The sequence below is a fragment of the Nuphar pumila genome, chromosome 5, assembly GCF_984573655.1.
Source record: "Nuphar pumila chromosome 5, dmNupPumi1.hap1.1, whole genome shotgun sequence".
NCBI lineage: Eukaryota > Viridiplantae > Streptophyta > Magnoliopsida > Nymphaeales > Nymphaeaceae > Nuphar > Nuphar pumila.
Genome location: NC_143253.1, coordinates 111,298,390 through 111,313,510, shown reverse-complemented (window position 1 = coordinate 111,313,510; position 15,121 = coordinate 111,298,390). Strand labels below are relative to the sequence as shown.

The window sequence follows — 15,121 nt, the reverse complement described above, 5'->3', positions numbered from 1 at the left end:
ACTCCACAGCATCTCTTATCCTCTCACAAAAAAACTAATATGAGAAAACGTCCTGTACTTTCTCTCTCTCATCCTCTCACAAAAAAAAAAACCAATCTGAGAAAACATCCAGTACTTTCTCTCTCTCCTTCTCTCTTATCCTCTCACAAAGATATCAATATGAGAAAACATCGATAGTACACACTCTCTCTCAAAAACAGCCTCTATAAATAGTGTGAGCCCCCAAAGATCAATCAAGAGCCAAGCTGTCAATGAATACAATGGGTGTCCAAGAAGGCCATGATCTCTCTCATGCATCGCCACGCCAGTCTCCAACATTCCGCGGCGTTAGGCGTCGGAGTTGGGGCACGTATGTATCCGAGATCCGTGAGCCGAGGAAGAAGACCAGGATCTGGCTAGGCTCGTTCGGTACTCCCGAGATGGCTGCATGCGCCTACGATGCGGCTGCCTTCCACCTTAAGGGCAGCTCGGCGATTCTCAACTTCCCGGACATGGTCGGCTCCCTTCCTCGTCCCGTCTCCTCGTCTCGGCGTGACATCCAGTTGGCTGCAGCAAAGGCTGCCGCAAGCTTCCAGCTGCTCGACCCAGTGCAAGTGCCTGAGAGCACAGGCAATGGTGCACTAGGCTCACTAGAGCATCACTCTAGCTCTTGCAACATTGCTAGTGGTAGCTCACTGGTAACACCACCATGGGAGTCAGATGCTGAGCTAGTGGCCCTCTTCAGAGAAATTGAAGGCACCCCTTTAGCTAGTCCTACCTGCAGTTTGATGGAAGATTTTGAGATCAATTATGAAGGTTTTGACAAAGAAGAATTCCCTATGTATGATTGGGTTATGTGATGTAAGTATGCATTAATTTTAGTCCTTAGATGTTCATTATGATATAGGATTTAGATCGTCAAAGCGGCCGTTGGCAACCATGACACATGATCAGAGCTGGTACCACCTGTGTGAGATTGTATGTTTTTGAAAGAACACTTGTTTCAGATTGTAAAGTGATCTAAAACTGTGTTTGATATGATGTAATACTTGACATAATAAGGTACATTGATGGATTTGGGTGGCTCTGATTAAGGTACGAGTCAAGATAAGATCCCAAATTGTATCTGAATTTTATCATATATATATAAATATCAAGTAAATAAGCTTTATAGGTCTACAAGGAAAGGTCCCTTTCATGGAGCTTTTGAATATGACGTTCGACAAATATGCATTGGCAATTAAATTTGTGATTGCAACTCAACTGTGCAGTTATACTTCCCATTTAATATTTGACAGTTTGGTGCCATTCTTTATATACTCCTGTTTTTTTTTTTTTTTTTTGAGAGAGAGAGAGACTATATAGTCCAGTTTCCAGATGCAAGCTTTAGTGCTTCGAGCGATATTGCTAGTGAACTTATAGCTTCTTATGCTGCATTCTTCATTTAATCATTCAATTGTCTTGTACGTGAGAGGTGCCTTACAGTTTTACGCCGTTGGAGAAGCGACCGTAAGTTGGCAAGCATAGTCCAGCACGGCCAGGTCTCTTATTCTATAGGGCTAGTTTCTCTGTTCCTCAAAAAAAAAATATTTGTGTCTCCTTTTCTGGCAATGAAAGAAAAAGACTTTCTCTCTACACGCAGGTGCAAGCCTACATGTTTGGTTGATTACATTAAGCTCATTGCAGTATTTTGCCCATACTTAAAATCAGGTGCCGCCAAAGGTAATATTTCTGTCAAAAGTAAGTAGTGGTAGTAAAATTTCTGGAAACAGTGAAAAGAATTGTTTATGATTTATCTGGTACGTACGAAAGAAAAAAAAGCGATGGTCGATCTGTAGTATCGGTATCGGTCCTGTATCGTTTGGCTAACAATTCAAGTGAATCGGGCCCGATACTCATACTCAAGTGAATCGTTCTGAATGGGCCAAAAATAATTTAAAAATATATTATGTGTACGTGTTAAAGCTATTAAAATAATATTAAAATATTTTAAGTATTTTTTATATTTATTAAAAAATAACTGATTCAGGGGGTGAAGCGTATTGTTTTTCTACCGATACGAGGTTCTACCACCTTCAGGAACAAGGCGGGCGGTCTGTATACCATTAGCCCTGATAGAATTGATGTGCCTCTTACCTTGATCAACCTTCTATCTTCTGTTGGGTTCCACAGCTGACAGGCTGCACCTCAGAGATGACAAGCAGCCTGGTTCACACTCTAAGCGTGCAATGTGGTTGCACCAGGGTTATCTTTCTAAATATATTGAGAAGCACAAAAAAAAAAAAAATTTAAAAGCGCACTTTTCATTTATAAAAAGCTGGCTTTTTCTTTCTTTTTTTCTTTTCTCCTTCTCATTTACTTCTTAAGTCACTTTCGGTTCACTTTCTAGGTTGCTTTTAGTTTGATTTCGAAACAAGTCATCGATCTTGCACCTCTTGCTTCTTAAAATTTTAAAAGTGCTTCGTTTGTCGCTTTAGCTTCCTCAACTTGTAACTCTAGTTGCAGCTGATTCGCCCTCAAAAAGAATAAGAGATACATGCTTTCTCATCAACCTAGAATGAATGAATGAATGAATAAAAAAAAAGTTAAATGATCTAACGTGAAAAATCTCATAGCGTTGAAGTAGTCAACTACTTGAGGCATTCTTTAAGTTGGAAAATCCTAAGCCAGGCCGTGAGCATAATCTGTCTCCATTTCTAGAAATACATTGTGTTTGCAACATTTGATGGATTTTAAAGGTTCAAGTTTGGTAAGGTCTTTAAATATATATTTACCGCAAGTTAATTAAAAACCAATTTCAAGATTTTACTGTTCCAATGCAGAGATCGTGTCTCTCTGGTAGTGTAACAAAAGTTAAAAGAAAGCCGGACGTGAAGACCATGATTGATAATTGTCCTCTTTCAAGGACCGTATATTTTGTGCCATGGTGCAGTTGACAGTAACGTTAGGCCATCTGCAAATTCGACAGACCACCTTCGTACGCCAGAGAGGATTGTACATTTTGTTTGGTATGAACCATGAAGATATACCATGCACTAAAATAATTAGGGGTGTCAACGGGTCGGGTTTACCAGGATCGACCCGGGCCAAATCCGATAGGATCCGGGTTTGGTGACAAATAAGAACACCCCATTAAGACCCGGGTGAGATTAATACATGGACCCAGGTATAATTTATGAAATTTTATACCAAACCCAGGATTGACATGAGTTTGAATTATGACCAGCAATTTTTCAATGTAAAAATGATAAAAAATATTATTTTACCGGGTATGATCTGGTTCAGGTTCATGTTTAGTTCTTATTAGGTTTGGGTATGGTTTCTCTTATAGTAGACCCGATTATACCCAGGTCCGGACCCAATACCATACACAAAAATCTAGTCCAAGTCTCGGTTCCAACCAAACCCAACCGGTACGTTGACACTCTTAAAAATGATGCATTGAGTTAAGTTCCACCGAGTAACCACTCAACACCAGTCAAATAATTGCGAGTAGTAACGTAAGGCTGGTAAGCCAAGCTGAACAAACCGAAACACACTGTTCGGGTTCGGCTCGCATGAGCCCAAGCCAGACAAGCCAAACCCTGATCTTGCTCATTAAAAAATAAAAATATTTTTTTTTTTATAAATGCCCAGAGTGAGTTGTCAATTGACAAAGTAAGGAATACATGCACACCTGAACAACCAGTTGAGCTACCTTACTGTTTTTTGATGAAATGATCTAAGCAAGCCTATACCAACCAGGCTGAGCCGAACACCCCTTGTTGGTAGGGATGCACAACGAGCTGATGTAGCTCGGGCTCGATCGACCTGTCTATGCAAGCTCAAACTTATTCAAAAAAAATAAATGAGCCGAGCTTGAAGGGTTTAGTCTTGGTACACGTAAACAAGCCGAGCTTAAACATGCAGTAGTCCAGCTCGGATACACGCAAATGAGCCAAGCTTGAACAGGCACTAGTCTAGCTCGGATACATGCAAATGAGCCAAGCTTGAACAGGCACTAGTCCAACTCGGATAAGCTCGATTCACATAGTTATATAAAAAGTTATATATATATATATATATATATATATATATATATATATATATATATATATATATATATATATATATATATATATATATATATATATATATATATGGTCACAAAAAGAGGTCTTAATGGGTAAGTCATTAGTAATCTTTGCAAGTGGCATGGATTCAAATCCCATCATTTTCAAAAAAGCATTTTACACAAATTTTAAAAACGTTTTTAAATTAAGGTTGTTCAGCTGTCTATCCCAGAAAAAGGTTGTTCAAGCTCGGCTCGAGCTCAATCCGAGCTTGAACAACCAGATTTTTTTCATGAGCTGAGCCGAGCCAGCCAGCTCGAACCCCGCTCGTGTGCATCCCTACTTGTTCGTGCTCGACAATTACATTTTTAACGAGCCTGTCTCGACTTGCCAACTACATGTCCCTGATCATGAATGAGCCCAAGATCAGCGGAACCAAGCCAAGCCACGTGCTGCTCAGTTCACTTACTAGCCCTGCTGACTCCAAAACCACTACAAGAAATAGTAGTTATAGCGGCATTTAATTGCTTGCATTAAGGAGGTTTTGCGCTTTTATCTATGTTTAGTAACATTAAAAATTAAATGTTATAGTACATCAGTAAAATCAGCCCCCTTTCGTGACACTAAGAGGGTAAACGTTGGTAGTGCCATGGTTTACTTTCTGTTGAGATTTACTGCCTGTATTTATAGTTTCTTCAGTAGCAAATACATAACGTACTGCCACTATTTTCACGTCACATTACTTTAACTCACATTAGTTTAAGCTAATGCCATGATAGGTATTCATTTTTGTTGCATTATATTTTGCCTGTCACTATTTGTGGTAACTTCAACCCATCCTATTTTTTATTTTTTAGTGACTAATTTTGACTCATGTTACACCTTTAATGCAGCTATTTATTTATTTATTTATTTATTTTGAAAGGCAAGCTGGGGTTAGGCAGACCCCTACCAGTCATACAACTATACCATTGGGTTTTGAACATGCAACGTCCCAACACAAGGTGACCTACACTAGCTGCTCCTACCAGACAAGCGGAGCCCCCGTTGGTTTTAATGCAGCTATTTATTGGTTTGCAGTAACTCTAAAACATTGACATTGGCCTTAATGCACGAGAACCCGATGCCAATCATAAGAAAATATTTTTACTAACATTTTGTCTCCACTGCCACTATTTGTAATACACTAGGCTTTACTTGCATTTCACCACAACTACCAGTGTTTGTGTATTTTACTAATAGGATAAAGGAAATGCTAATATTAGGCAAAGTGAGACTGATGATGGGATAGACTGAACTTTTGCTTGCATTATTTGTTATCTGCCACAATTTGCAGGTTTTACTGGTAGTAATAGGAAAATGATAGTATTTACCCAAAGTTTTCTCTCTCCCACATTTTTTGTTCCTTCCAAGACATATACTGGCAGTTTGGCATGACTGCTAGGGTAACTCTCTAAGGTGCGGGAAAAAAAAAAGTGAAACCCATATATTTTTCTCCTCCACTGAGAAAAGTGAAATCCCTAGGATTTCTATGTTCTACCATTTTCCAATCGAGGGTATCCTTAAAGAAAAAGGATCCAATGGCCATGATTTGGTCCAGAAATAAATTTCTGGTTGATCTACTTGGGCTAAAACTCAGTGGAGTAGCTTTATATGATTGTTTTTCTTTTCCATTATTTGTTATGGGCAAGAAATCTTCTATAACCCTCATTTTCTCCTTTTCAGCCACCTTCTATGCTAGCAATCCCCCAACAGCCCCTAAAATAACATTATCCATGGTTTTGTTTTCACTCTTTTCATATTGCTCTCCTTCTTACAAACCTTGTTTATAACATCTTGGCAGCAGTTTCAAATCTCTGTGGGTCGGGAACCCTTTGCAAGAGACCTTCTACTCAGCACCGTTCTGCCACCCAGGGGCAGTAGTGGTTTTTTATTCGGAGGGAGCGCAATGCTAGAACTTTTGAGGGTCGTTCTAGCCCAATCTCTTCGCTACCTGTTCACATTTTATCTGACATGGCTGTGTTAAAGTGGCCAGCGATCGACCTCTATTGGATTCGTCCTATCTTTGCCTGTTGCCCTTCTCTTCTTGTAAAGTTGGGTTTGATACCTCATTGTCCTAAGCTATGCACTCTTTTTGAAATAATAAAATATAGTTTACTCTTTTCTTAAAAAAAAAAACATTATCCTAAAAGCTATAGGCATGGATGTTGATGTTTTTATCTTTTGGGAGGGAGAGGGATGCAGCTGCTATCTGAACCTAACATTAATTTATATTATTTTATTGTTTTGTTTTTTATGCAGGTTGAGTACAGGGATACAGAGCAGGTCGTCCTGCATCTTGCTTTTTTTCTTGAAAGGCAAGCTGGGGTTAGTTAGACCCCAACTATAGCATTGATTTTTGAACCTGCAACGCCCCAACACAAGGTGACGTCCAGTAGCTGGTCCTACCAAACAAGCGGTGCCCCCATTGGACTTCCTGCATCTTGCTTGCTATCATTGCTTCTTTTTTTAAAGGCAAGCTGGGGTTAGGCAGACCCCTACCAGATATCTCTTAAGCCCCATGTGGCAGAGGGATTCGAACCTGGGCCTTCGGCTTGGCACAGCACCCAGCTTACCCCATGGAATACCACCTCGGTGCTCTCTTGCTATCATTGTTTAGGTAACTCTTCTCATCAACTAAAGTGGGGTTCTGTGGTGTGGGTCATGTAGGGTTTTGAATACCAAGATTTCATATTTTAGACTTATCGAGGTCCATGCATGCCAATGATTCTCTTTGTTTTTTTTTTTCCTTCAAACTATTGAATGGTTTTTGTTTCCACTTTCCATTTATGGTTAAATGTGAGTGAGGCAACAAAGATAAAGCAGGTTAGAGATTGATGCTTCAGTGAGTGGTTTCCCTTAATGCAAATGCAGTGGTGACAGATGCATGTATAACAGTAACATCATTCTTTGTATTAATTTTTTAGAGCTAAACCATTATTTGTATTAAATTTTTAATGTTAGTTTGATATGATTTAAAGAACTTGAGTACAATTTTGTATTAATGATACAATTATTTGTTTTTCTGCAATATATTATTTCAGCATTTTATCGTTCACATACCGTATTTTAATGCCATTATGGGATGAATAAAAAAAATGAAATACTAGCATTAGTAACTGCTAGTATTAAATTGGTGGACTAAGCTCATTTGAGCCCTAGGATTTCTATCTTCTACCATTTTCCAAATGGAGGATATGCTACGAGGAAGGCCGGTCAGACCAGGTAACGGGGTCTGCCATTTACAACGGGGTGTGTGTGAAGTACAAAATGAAGTTCGTTGCCTAGAGTCTAAGAGGACTCGGTAGTTGCACCATTAAGTTTTTTTGGCCTACTCATCAAACAACAAAAACTTGACTTAATTTGCATCTCTGAAACAAAGTGGGAGAAGGTTGACCATACAATGATCAATAAAATCTGGCGGGGGTGCTCCTACGACTATATCCCATCCAACGACAGATCAGGTGGATTTTAGTTGCTTGGAGAGAAGGGATTACGGGTTCTGTCATCAACAAGGGCTGATTCTCTATCATCGTGGTTTTTGGTGGTTCTTCTGTTCCTGTCCACTTTACGATGACCTCAGTGAAAGAAGCTCAAGAGTTGAAGAAAGATCAAAATGAAAAAATCTGATAAAAAAAAATCTTGATATATTGATTACAAAAGGTTAGAGAGTACACATATATACAATTTGTATTAGACCCTTGCTCCTCAAATGAATGTAGGTAACAACAAACTGACTAATCGTTATACTATGCTGGCTGCCTCCTCAAATGTAGATATTGTTATCCTATGCTGGCTGCCTCTTCAAATGCAGATAACGATTTATCTAATAAGATATTCTCAAATGTAGGTAACGATATTCCCAAATGTAGAAAATGATTTATCTGATAAGAATAACTAATATGCCCCCTCAAGTTAGAGCACGTGGATCGAGCATGCCCAACTTGGTCTTCAAAAGAGAGAGTTGCACACTACCCAAGGCCTTTGTGAAAACATCTCCACACTGTGAATGGGTGGGAATGAATTGAGTACGGATTAACACATTTTAAATTTTCTCTCTAATGAGACGACAATCGATTTTGATGTGTTTGGTGTACTTATGGTAAACAAGGTTACCAACAATATGCAGTGTTGCTAGATTATTACAAAATAGAGTCATTAGCTGAGGATGAGTGATCCCAAGGTCAGTTAATAAATATTTGACCTAAATGAGCTCACAAGTTGCTAATGCCATAGAATGATACTCGGCTTCTGCTGATGAACGAGATACAGTTGACTGTTTCTTTGATTTCCAAGATATCGGACTCAGGCCGATCATAATGCAATATCCAAAAGTAGATCTGCAAGTCATTGGGCAAGAATCCCAATCTGAATTAGAATAGCCCAGAACAATCAACGGACTATATGAATTCATTAGAATCTCTTGGTCCAAGGTACCTTTGAGATGTCACAAAATTTGGAGGGCTGCATCTATATGAGGAGTGCGTGATTGGCTTAAGAATTGGTTTAGAACATGGACTACGTAGGAGATGTCAGGGCGTGTGATGGTGAGATATATCAGTCGACCAATCAGTCATCGATAAATACTAGGATCTTCCAAAATGGATCCATCTTCTTTATTGAACTATGAATTTTGCTCCATGGGAAAGAAACATGGCCTCGAACTCAGATATCCCATGTCTTCCAATATATCCAATGTATAATTGCATTGAGAGAGGAAAATCATCGGCTTAGATCAAGCCATTTTAATGCCTAAAAATTATTTGAGAGTGTCAAGATCTTTAAGGCAAATTTTCTTGTTGAAATTTCATTTAAGGTCATTGATTTGATTAATATTATCTTCTGTGATGATTATGTCATCCACATACACCAATATGAACATGTGGTGACCATTTCCTGTATGTGAGAATAAAGAATAATCTACCGTGTATTGAGCAAATCCAATTTCTCTTAAATAAGAGGAGAGCTTCGCAACCTGTTCCACGAGAATTGTTTGAGACCATAAATAGACTTATATAGGCGGCAAACTTGGTGCGCCCCCTGGCTAAAAAATCCATGAGGTAACCGCATGTATACTTCTTCATTGAGATCACTATGAAGAAATGCGTTGTTGACATCAATTTGAAAAAGATGCCAAATACGTATAGAAGCAATGACAAGAAGGCATCAAACAATGACTATCTTGGCCACTGAAGCAAACGTCTCATTGTAATCAAGACCTTCAATTTGAGTGTATTCTTTGGCAACCAAGCGGGCCTTATAACCTTCAATGAAACCATCAGACCAAAATTTAACTTTATAGACCCATTTGCAATCTATAGGATGCTTACCTTCAAGTAAGGTCATCAGCGTCCAAGTATTGTTCTCCTCAAATGCTCGGATTTCAGCAACCATGGCATCACGCTAATGTTGGTGTTTCATGGCTTGAACAAAAGTCTTTGGCTCAAAATTTTAAGTGATGGCGACTAAGAAAATTCTATAAGAAGGAGAGAAGTGTTGATATGCAAGGTAATAGTTAAGAGGATGGTAGGTACTTGGAGCCACATCACACGATTCATCTGATTGGAGTACGAGGGTTGCAGAGTAACACTTGAAATCTTTGAGGTATGAAGGTGGTTGGCGAGAACAATCAGATCTTCAAAGTGGATGCATTTCTTGGGTGCTTTGGTCGGTGGCAAGATTGGATGGATCGTCTAGAGTACACGATGGTGCTAGATTATTGGAGTCATTCGGGATGGTGGGCAAAGGCTCATGGTCTTGATACTATGGTGAGAAGTCTTGGGGTTCAGATATGGGGCATGGGTATATGTTATCATTGCAAAATTTTACTTTTGTAAGTTAAACTGACCTTTGAAAAAGATTTTGAAAATAACTCACATCCGTTTTAAAATGCAGGATAATTTCGAAGAATGGGACTCGCCTGTCAGTATAAGGTTCAACCGTTCCTGACACTATAACCAGAGGTAATTGAACCAATGATCAATTCAGTGCTTTGTTTTGCTCAACTTTTCTAAATCGATGTTTTATTTCCTAGATGCATAAAAAATCAGGCATGTGCTATGACTTAGAGAAATTTTTTATTAAAAAACATGATGTATGCTTCAGAAATTTGAAAGACTTGGAAAATTCTTGAAAAAGATGATACTTTGAAAATCGTGAGCCTTGTTGAGAGGATGTTTTTGAAGAAAATAAATGCCAATTTCTGAGAAATCCAAGTGTTTTAGGAAAATCGATTTCTGAGGAATTTCAAATGACTTTGGAAAAACTTGATTTCTCTGAATTCGAACTTTGAAGTAAAGAATCTAACTTAGAAAATCATGGATTGAATTTGAAAAAGTACTTGAAAATCCTTGAAAGAACCAAGGGTTTTGAGAAAGTCAATTTCTGAGAAAAATCTAGCAATTTTGAGGAAAATCAGTTTCTTTGAAATGGAATTGGAAAATAAGTCAAAAGAAGGGGGCATCTAGCCCTATGAAACTTTTATTTTCATGATGCAATCTAAATCTAAATGATGTATGAATATAATTTTGAGAAAAGATTTCTGGAGACTTTTGAGAAAATTGTTTGAAAAAGAGAGTTTATGTGCCTTATAGAACTTTAATGAAGTAAATTCACCTCATATCCCTGACTATAGCCACATATATGGATTGAATATATCTCATTTGATTCTAAAAGGAGAAAAATATTTATAAAAGATTAAAATATGTAATAGTTTTTTAAGATAGCCTAAAAGTGTAGGCTCATTATGGCTTAAAAGAAGATACATCTGGATCTTTTTCGTATTCTGACTATGGCCATAAATACTAACTCAATCGAGTTTATCAACTCCTTAAAAGCTAGTGCACATGCCATTTGTGTAGACCATGGTGAATTCGAATATGCATGAATCATTATCCATCATACCATTAACATTTATTAAAAAATTAAACTATATGCACATGCAAACACTAATCTAAGCAGGAATTTAAATTCTTATTCCAAATTTATTTACAATTTATATCAATTAACTGAAAAAAAATAGAGTAAAATAACCAAAATACAGTCTTGGATATCCTTGCAAAACTAGAAAACTTGTTAGTAAAAATATGGGGTTTTTTATGGATTTATCCAATAATATCCAGAAATTACTAAATTTATTCAGATATAAGTCTTTTTCCATATTTCCTGACATAAATATAATAAAAGATGATATAAAATTAAAGAAATAATAAAAATAAATAACTTTGAAATTCAGAATTTAGAGACAAATGACAAAAACGCCCCTGAAAATAAGACTATGGCCTTGAAATCAGAGTTTTCAGAAAATATTTTGGTAAAACTTTGGATTTGGGGCTTAGATGGATTCAAATAAACACCAAATCGGGTATAAAGTAAACTAGTATAATTAAAAACATAATAAAACATTAAAAATATGAAAACTATGCATAAAAAATCTGAAATATCATAAAAAGAACAATTTTTGTTAATGTTTTACTTGAATCGGGACTCCGCGGGCACCCTGTTTTCAGGATTTAATCAAATAAACTCAACAATTAACAAAAATTGACATGGATAGTTTTGATAACCCTAAAATTAAAATGAAATCAAAAATATATATTTTTGACATCATTTTAATATGAAAATTGAATAAGATACTAAAATATCCATTTTTTGCCCACGGGCATGTACTTGTCACAATGTTAGACTTGAATCAGGGATCAAATCACTATAGAAATTCCTAAAATTTAAAAAGAGGTACTAGACAAAAAAATAGAGATTACCTTTTTACAGATTGGAAAAATCATCCTCAGTTAGGGAGATTTTATTCCGGAAATATACAATCAATTATAACAAATATATAACGAATTGAAATACATGCATCCGATTTCGGGTATAAGAAAAATATAGTAAACAACATTAAAAAATTATAAAATTTGAACAGTGGATAGCAAACACACAGAGGAAGATTTTTCTATTTACGGATTGTCGATCAGATCTCTAGTTAAGGAGATACGATCGACACAAGTTGATCTAGGGTTTAAACAAAGTATAACAAGCTCTGAGAAACCAATTATATCTTCTGACAGAGAAAAAATAGCAGACAGATGCATAAAAATATTAAAAAAATACAGTAAATACTGAACATCAATATAAAACTACTTCAATTTACGGATCATAAATCGGATCTCTGACGATAGAGATATCACCTCTGCAAGTTGTTTTTGAATCCCAATAGTGATTTCACGGTTTGGTTTTCTATTTTTTTTTATAGGGCTATAGAACCCAAAATAATTTGATTTTTTTTATCGGTGATCACTGACAAATCTGTGAATCAACCCTAAAAAAATCATATTTTTTTGACGAAAACTTAAACATGAAATAACATTATTTTCGCGTGCCCGGGGTTGAAACACATGTATATTCGATAAAACATCAAAAACCCTAATCTAAATATGAAAATACTTAAAAAAATATGTAAATAACATAACAAAATTAGATTTGATGCTTAAATAAGTAAAATAAACATTAATACAGTGAAATAGAATTAAAAAATTAGAGAAAGCATGGTTAAAACTTGATTTAGCCTTTAAAGGAGGGATTCAACCCATTAAACGGGCGAATCTCATTTTTTTATTGACTTAAACATAAAAAATGATAATTTAAATAATTCCAATGGATTAGAATCATGAAAACACCATTAAACAGAGTTAGATTACTTTCTTGAATCGATTTTGAGATTCTTGAAGGCGAATCATTCTTGAAACCCATAAGCAAGGGGAAATAATGCTGAAATTCATGGTAAAAAGCATAAAAAAATAAATAAAAACCATGAAAGAAAATATAAAATCTCACCTTGGGTTGCTGCAGCTTCAATGGATGAAGGAGAGGATGTTGAGAGGAGAGAGCGACCATGAAAATTGAGAGAGAAAAGAGAGAGGGGGAGATCCCTCCTTTTGGCCTTTAGTTATAAATTTTTAAGAAAACTAATTTAGAAAGAAATAAGTTTTCTAATTAGGTTGGATAAGCACCATAAGGGGGCAATTTTTTTTAGAATTTCCTAACCTACCCTTGGCCCTAACTACCTAATTGAAATCCTAATAAAACCCTAAAACCTATCCAAATGTGGTGCCAAACCCTATGGGCTCACATTTGTTTTTTTTTTAACTTGAATTTAAAAGCTTTAATATCAAAGTCAAAATCTAAAATAAAAATGTGACTTTTAAAATCAAGTTTGGACTCTTCTAGACCCCTGACCTAACTAAGACACTGACTAACCTTAATTTAACCCTGACTCTTTCAAATGTAGTGCCACCTAGAGTGAGCCTCACTTAATTTTTCAAAACAATTTTAAAACTTCAAAATGAGAGGTTTTCAAAAGAGGTTTAAAATTAGAATGAGAATTGAAAGTTTTTAAAACCAAATACAGTTCTTACTAGATCATGACTCTTCCAGATATGGCGCCAACTGGGTGGGCTTCTATATCACAGTTTTGAAAAAGTTAAAATAAAGTCTGAAAATAGTTTTAAAATAGAGTTAAAATCAATAGATGAAATTCATAGGTCTTTGAAAATAGAGTCCTAAGCGGACTGAAACTCTGGACATGAGTTCTGAACCAACTAAACTTTGAGATTTAAGTTTTTAAAAGCCAAATGAAGAAGTTTTTGAAAGATTTTCTCAGAACTGGTGAAAATAAGTCAGAAAATGCAGTTAGGGTTAAAGTCCTAACTCAACCGAAACTCTGAAAGAGAGTCATGAATCAACTGCAACTCTACGAAATGGACTAATTTTTAAAAAACAACTAAAGCGAATGAAAATGGAAGTAGAAACAGAAATTCAGAATAGAGTCTTAACTGGATTAGGACTCTGAGACAGAGTCCTGATCGGACTGAAACTCTAGATTTTTGTCATTTTTGAAGGATAAATAAAGGAATTTTAAAAGGTTTTATCAGAATTTGATAAAATGAGCTGAAAAACAAAGTTAGAGTCAGAGTCCTAGTTCAAATGAAACTCTTGAAATAGAGTCTTAAGTTGACTAAACTCTACAAAATTGGATTTTTTTCAAAAACAAGCAAAAAGATTTTAAAAATAAGTGAAAATGAGAGTTAAAATAGAAGTCAAAACATAGTCCTGATCCGATCAGAACTCTAAAACAAAGTCCTAATTTGACTGAAACTCTAAAAATTTTAATTTTTCTGAAAACAGACAAGAAGATTTTGAGAACTTTTTGCAAAAACAGGTGAAAATAAGATAAAAACTAAAATCAGAATTAGAGTCATGATCTAACTGGGACAAAGTCCAAATTCGACTTAAACTCTCAAAATTTTGAACAAACAAGAAGGTTTTAGAAGTTTTTTCGTAAAATAGATGAAAACAAGGTGAAAACTGAAATCAGAATTAGAGTCCCACTACAACAAAGCAGTAGATTAGCGACGACCACATTCCGTCGCTAACATGGTTAGCGACGGATTAGCGACAACGAGGCGACAGTATGCTTACGTCGCGAATATTTCGACGCTAACTGGCGATGGAATTATTCCGTCGCCAGGTCCGTCGCTAATTGCGACGGAATAACGAGCGCTATATTTTGTCGCCAATCCTCCGGTACTAAACGGCGACCACGGCTTGGCGACGGATTTACTTCCGTCGCTATGTCGTCGCTAGATTAATATGAATAGCGACGGATGGTTCCGTCGCAAACACGAAAAAAAATTTAAAAAAATTTATTTGAAAATTAAATACCGAGCAATTTCTATTTCCTGTAAATAAAAAACAAACCACACAAAAAATTTCATATAACAAGAATCTACAGCAAATTAATCGTTCCACCTTAAAAATAAGAAGTTTAATTATTTACAATTCAACAATTACAATTAGAAAACATAAAAAAAATAGAACTTCTTCAACACAGTCCTCTAATCATCGCCAAGATTTTGTGCGTCTTCTTGTTCATTGTCTTTATCTGTCCCTTCAGCTCCACTACGCTGATTATCGCTAGCAACCTACACAAGAAAAGAACAGTCAGTATTGATAAACAAAATATAATGAAATAAATTACACACTACATGTGATTC

The 15,121-nt window shown here is 36.1% G+C and overlaps 1 protein-coding gene across 1 annotated transcript; it reads left to right on the top strand.

Moving 5' to 3' along the window:
* The first annotated feature begins 260 nt into the window (after positions 1-260).
* Positions 261-6,950, top strand: LOC149838124 (ethylene-responsive transcription factor ERF022-like). Its single transcript, XM_090008190.1, has 4 exons — positions 261-795; positions 887-957; positions 6,333-6,398; positions 6,945-6,950. The coding sequence occupies exons 1-4, from the start codon at positions 261-263 to the stop codon at positions 6,948-6,950; spliced, it is 678 nt and encodes a 225-aa protein (XP_089864316.1).
* Positions 6,951-15,121: the final 8,171 nt, after the last annotated feature.